General features: G+C 40.8%; 1 protein-coding gene and 1 long non-coding RNA gene across 2 annotated transcripts; both read right to left on the bottom strand.

Annotated features, from left to right (window-relative positions):
* Positions 1 to 378: 378 nt before the first annotated feature.
* On the bottom strand, positions 379 to 665 carry LOC113079190 (uncharacterized). The gene is made up of 2 exons (XR_003281666.1): positions 590 to 665; positions 379 to 516 (listed from the first exon to the last, which is right to left on the bottom strand). It is a non-coding gene; the product is annotated as an uncharacterized LOC113079190 (long non-coding RNA).
* A 1211-nt stretch (positions 666 to 1876) lies between these two features.
* On the bottom strand, positions 1877 to 2755 carry LOC113079188 (uncharacterized). Its single transcript, XM_026251392.1, has 2 exons — positions 2176 to 2755; positions 1877 to 1960 (listed from the first exon to the last, which is right to left on the bottom strand). Exons 1-2 carry the CDS (start codon positions 2710 to 2712, stop codon positions 1877 to 1879), a joined length of 621 nt encoding a protein of 206 aa, XP_026107177.1. The 5' UTR covers positions 2713 to 2755.
* Between the last annotated feature and the right edge of the window lie 3245 nt (positions 2756 to 6000).

Raw genomic sequence — 6000 nt, 5'->3', positions numbered from 1 at the left:
CCTTTCAAGTTCCTTGCCCCCTGGGTAGAAGGCTAGTTAGGTATACAGGAGCTAAACCATTAAAGGGTCTTACAGGGGAGTAGTAATTTGTGACTGATATGGAACATAGATAGCCAATGCAAAACTGTAAAATTGGGTAATGGGGGGGGGGGGGGGATTAGAGGACCTAGGATGGATCCTTGTGGCACTCCATATTTTGCCGGAGATAAATGAGGACTAAATCTTTAAGCCTGCCCTTGAATACCTGTATAGTTTTGTAATCTGAGCATGTCTGAGGTGCCAAATGCAGCACTAAGATCAAGTAAAACTAGCAATGAGATGAATCTAATCTTTAGAGCACAAACCCAGAGCGTTTAAACTAGACAAGAAGAGCAGAAGCAAGAACAAGGTTGTGCATTTATTGAAAGTCAGCAATAGGGTTTCCAACACCCATTTATTGAAGTCTTGCTAGAGTCTTCTGTCGTCCTTGAACCATTACAGGACCGAGTGAGGCCTTGCCTTCCCACTGAACACCTACTGAAAAAAGGCAAATCCCCAAGTCAAGTAGAGCACATGAAGTGTCAGAAGCGATCTTAAAGCAGCTACCTACCCCCAATAGGAGCATCACGTCCCCCTTCAGGACCACATGTTGAGTCACAGCAAGCACAAACTGGTGGTTCCCATCAGCAGCAAGCCACCTGCAACAAGAACAATCAGACACGGCAGCTTCATTGTGTTCTTAAGCAGCATGAACATACCGTTGGAAAGGAACAGGATTTGTGGAGAAAGCGTCACTGGGTGCAGAAAGCAAGAGTGGCCTTCACGGTACAAGTTATGTAGATCTGCAAGAGACACCGGTAAGGGTTCACAAAACCAAAGCAGATGGAAGAGAACGCGGATTCAGTCAATATAGTACGTACAGAAGGACTGGATCCTCCCTGGAACATGAAAGCCTCCAGCTGGAACCGGATCTTGTCTTCCTGGGTCCGAGGCAAAGAAGTGGGAGCTGGAAGCCGTAGCCTTTGGCATCCACAAGGCACCTGATAAAGAGTGGGTGAAGAGAGGTTTACAGCCAGTTGCCCGCATCAATGATTGTGGTTAACACTGTAGTAGGGGTTCGTAGATCGAACCAATTCCTAGCCAGAGCACAAAAGATTGTGGGCAACATAAGCCATTAGAGTGCGCACAAAGTCCACACTTGAACCAAAAAACGGAAACACCAAGCTACGCTTCAGACGATTTTAAAGCTTCTCATACCATTTCAGTAGGATGAACATTGGGACAGTCACTTCTCAGCGATGCCAAAGCACTCACCAAAAAGAGTGAAACCGATGGTCACTTGACTCAACCTAATTCTCAGGGATCAAGTGCTCACGGAACAAACTGAAACCATTCTTAGAGAAGTGACAGGACTTTACCCATGATTTCTCAATGAGGGAATATCTCGGAACAGAAGTCACATCAGGTACTTGGGTGGCCACACAGCGGTCCACAAACACACGCAGGGGGACGTGGTTGTACACCTTCACAGATGCTTCAATATTAATTATGTCACCCAAGTAGTTACACATTTGAAGGCCTCTGATTGGCCCAGTCATCTGCAAGAGGAAAGAACGGTTTAGGCACAGCCTCATTTACAAGGCTTAAGAGCTAAAGAAACTACACAAACCCAGCATGAGCTTCATGGAGAACACCAAGACGTCTTCAGCAACCTCCGTTGAAGCATAAGGAACCCAAGTTTGGCCTCAAAGCATCACTGCTCACATTATGGAGGCCTGTCGTTCAAGGGGATACCAAATAAACCGTTTTCTGGTTACAACACCATAAGACACTGCTTGAAGACTTCCAGTCAGTCGCTTACCTTTGATAGTGGCATTGAATGCCAACAACTGCACCCTCAGTACGGGTAATCGGCGTGCCGAGCAAATGCCACAGGGGTGTAGGTAAGAGCAAAGGTGTAGACTAGCTCATCCGCAGTCATCTGTAAGAGACGGAAGTGGTTACCAAAATGGGTTCGGTTCAATTACACTTAAAAATAAGGTTCAAGAAGGGTGTTTCTAGCAGTTCCCCAAAGCAGCTGTCAGTTATCAGGTTTCAAAAAACTGAAAGGTTCTGTGGAGATTTAAACATTCAACAAATACTAGTGAACAACCCTTGCTTTTATTGGTTAATCCAGGAAGACGTAACCATTCTTACCATCAGCACACTATTGCAGTCCTGTAGTGCATATTCGAGGATGAGCACCCCAGAGGCAGAATCCTCACCAACAACAGCACAGCCTCCCATAGACAAACCAGATGGCTGGATCAGTTGACCATTGCTGAACATATCCTTCTTTACCTCCACATGAACCCGGTCCTCACTGCATTGAACAGCCACACTACTGGGAGTCACAGGTTTCCTCAACTGGAAGTTCACCGCCAACTCACGTTGCACCTCTGGAACGACAGGAAACTTCCAGTCCAAAGGCTTGACTGGACCCTGCAACAGCTGCTTCTCCTGAAGACCAAGAGGGTCTAGCGCAAATTTTCTGTAGTCAAGACTCGGAAGCTGAGAAGCCTTTTGGGAAGGATTCAAGAACCCTTGAGAAGAAAGATCAGGAACTCTGGAAGCTGAAGCTGATTGCGGCTTTCTGCTGCTTGGACTTTGACGGTGTTTCAAACTTCCCAATGCACTCTTCAGATCAAAAGCCACAATCACAACCAACACTAACACACCTTGCAAGAACCCCATCCTAACAAACTTTGGCACAATGCTACACTACACATCAGTGTTGGCTTTGCTATTTAGTAGAGCTTTGAATTTAAGGTGGCTCCTCCCCTTTCAGCTTAATTGATTAACTTTGATTCACCTCTGGGCTTGTAGAGTTTATTCATCCCAAATTTAGAAAAGTCAAGAACATCACTACCCAATAGAAAGCTAAAAACGTTTTATCTGTTTAATACAGATAAAACAGAGGTGATGATTTTTGCCCCAGACAACATTACCCTTAAGATTAGGCGGGTCCTTGAGGGTCTATCATCATCTGACTACAGTGACACGAGAAATTTGGGTGTCATTTTTGACAGATCGATGTGTTTTAACAGTCATGTTAAGTTTGTGGTTTGTACCTGTTTTTTTCCACCTCAGGAACATTTCTAAGGTTAGATCTATGGTTTAAATAAAAAGAGAGGGAGATGCTTGTTCATCCTTTTATTTCTAGGACCAACAGGAGATCACACATTACTCCTGTGTGTAAGACCCTTCATTGGCTTCCTGTTGGATTTTAAATTATTAAATTTAAATTAAATTAATGCCTTTAGCAGATGCTTTAATCCACAGCGACTTACAGTGCATTCAGGCTATCAATTTTTACATATCATGTGTTCATGTGGATATAGAGTGCATTTTAAAAATTCTGGTCATTACTTTCAGAGACTTGCATGGTCAAGCACCCTCTTACATCCAGGATCTTTTGCATATACATACTCCATGTGGGTCTTTGAGGTCTTCAGGCCAAGATCTTTTAATTGTTCCCAGAACACATCTTAAGACAAGAGGTGACCGTGCTTTCTGTGTTGTGGCTCCAAGGCTCTGGAACTCGCTCCCTTTTTTGGACAAGCTTCTAATTAACAATATGATTTGTTTGTTATTGAAGTTTTATGGAATTTATAGTTGTAGTGTTGTACTAGGTGTTTATTTGAACAGTTGTTATTTTATTTTATTGTCTATTTTTATATTACTGTGCAGCACAATATTATTTAAAATTATAGTATTTTCTCTTCTATGCTGCGTGTATAACATGGTCAGGTTCAGAGGTGTGTCAGAACTTTGCTATATTGTCTTCTTTGCTGGTTTAGGTTTATTGATTTGATTGATGAAAAAAATAGAGAAACACAATTGTTAGGTGAATTTTCTTTTCTGATAATACACATTAATGTAAGCTGAGCATTTGCTTCGTTCTTCAGTATGCAGTGTGTTTAACACAGTCAGGTTCAAATGTGGGTGCAAAAAATCCATTAAAACTCTAGCAGAGGTTTGTCAGAACGTTGCCATTGTGCTATTGCCTTGTGGGCAAGTGAGAAATGTTAAACAAAGCAATATGCTAAAATGATGAAAATGACTTAATTTTACTTTCAACTCCTTTTACATTATCCAAGGTATTAACATTAACATTTTTCATAACTCTTTGTAGGACATTTCCGTACATAAATGTAAGCACTGTGGCAGTAGTAATGGAATATTTCAGAAAATGTACTCTTGTACACTTGATAATAAAGTACTTTTAAAAACAAGTACTTCATTACTTTTACTTAAGTAGACATCTGACTTGTACTTGAGTAAGAGGTTTCTGTACTTTTACTCAAGTAATGAAGCTGTGTGCTCTGTCCGCCTCTGGTTAGAATTGACCTGCTCTCTTCATCTGATTGTGGTTGTATCTCTCTATTAACGCTATTGGATCTTAGCGCTGCGTTCCACAATTTTGACCACAACATACTGAAAACTAGAAAACTTTGTTGGCATTAATGGAAGGGCATTAGCATGGTTTAAATCATACTTATATGACCGCCATCAATTTTTTAGCAGTGAATGAAGAGATATCATATCGATCACAAGCGCAGCATGGAGTACCACAAGGCTCAGTACTAGGGCTGTTACTCTTCACGCTTTACATGTTACCCTTGGGAGATATCATCAGGAAACATGGTGTTAGCTTTCACTATTTTGCTGATAATACTCAGCTCTATATTTCTTCTTGGCCCAGCAAAACATACCAATTTGAAAAACTAACGGAATGCATAGTCGATATAAGAAAACTGGATGACGAGTGTTTTCTTACTGCTAAATTCTGAAAACTCCAGCAAGTCCAAAATGTAGCAGCTAGAGTTCTTACTAGATCCAGGAAGTATGACCATATTAGCCTGCATCAATACTGCACTGGCTCCCTATTAAACATCGTATAGTTTTTAAAATCTTGCTTCTTTCTTATAAAGCCATCAATGGTTCAACACTTCAGTATTTGAAAAAGCTCTTGTTAGATTATAGTCCTCCACATCCACTGCGTTTTCAAAACTCTGGCAACTTGGTTATACCTAGAATATCAAAGTCAACTGCGGGCGGCAGATCCTTTTCCTATTTAGCGCCTAAACTCTGGAATAACCTACCTAACATTGTTTTGGAGGCAGACACACTCTTGCAGATCAAATATAGACTAAAGACCCATCTCTTGAACTGCCTTTAACTGTCATTTTTCATTATTGACACACTGTTTTCCTAATTAATGTTGTTCAGTTGCTTTGACACAATCTGTTTTGTATAAAGCGCTATATAAATAAAGGTGACTTGAAAATTATTTTTTATTTTTACTTAAATTGCACTGCTTTTCTCTTTGATTATGGATGTTTCTGTGCAAGCCACCCATGGAAAACATTGGCTGCACAACAACAAAAACGTTTTTTTTTTTACATCAATCCTTTGTTTGAACGGGACGCTGCATATACTGTATGTTTGGGATTAAAGCAATAAATTACTACAATGAAAATTTGCTGATAATGTGCTCACCCTCAGGTCATCCAAGATGTAGAGGAGTTTGTTTCTTCATCAGCTTTAGAAAAATGTAACGTTGCATCACTTGCTCACACAGTGAATGGATGCCGTCAGAATGAGAGTGGTTCCATTGCGGAGCAAGTGATGGATTTGTGATGGACTGTCAAGGCATATTGGGAAACACATTTAAAATGATAAATTATATTGTGTGATGCAAGGACAAATAAAACTGTCCAATTGAATTTAGCCAACATATAAAAAGCAATTAGTTCACAACATAAGATGCATACAAAATATCTGCAGAGCTTCTGGGAAGTGGGTGTTCATGTGGAACCCGTCATGGGCAACAGATTCAACTTAATTCTTTAAACTGAGCTTAAAACAAGTTCACAGTAGTTCTCTTCAAAGGTTATGTTAACTTCCCTACTGAGAAGGGACAGAATGACTACCAATTTCCCCACATTTAGGGAGGAGACACAACTCCTGTCTTGTTCA

Source organism: Carassius auratus, unplaced genomic scaffold, assembly GCF_003368295.1.
Source record: "Carassius auratus strain Wakin unplaced genomic scaffold, ASM336829v1 scaf_tig00027287, whole genome shotgun sequence".
In the NCBI taxonomy this organism is placed as follows: domain Eukaryota; kingdom Metazoa; phylum Chordata; class Actinopteri; order Cypriniformes; family Cyprinidae; genus Carassius; species Carassius auratus.
Note: the sequence above shows the minus strand (reverse complement) of the source record. Positions and strands in the feature narration are given on the sequence as shown.

Coding starts and splice junctions, on each gene's coding strand:
- LOC113079188 (XM_026251392.1), bottom strand. CDS start 2,712: ATGGGGTTCTTGCAAGGTGTGTTAGTGTTGGTTGTGATTGTGGCTTTT. Junction 1,961..2,175: donor ACTGCAATAGTGTGCTGATG/GTAAGAATGGTT, acceptor CGTCTCTTACAG/ATGACTGCGGATGAGCTAGT.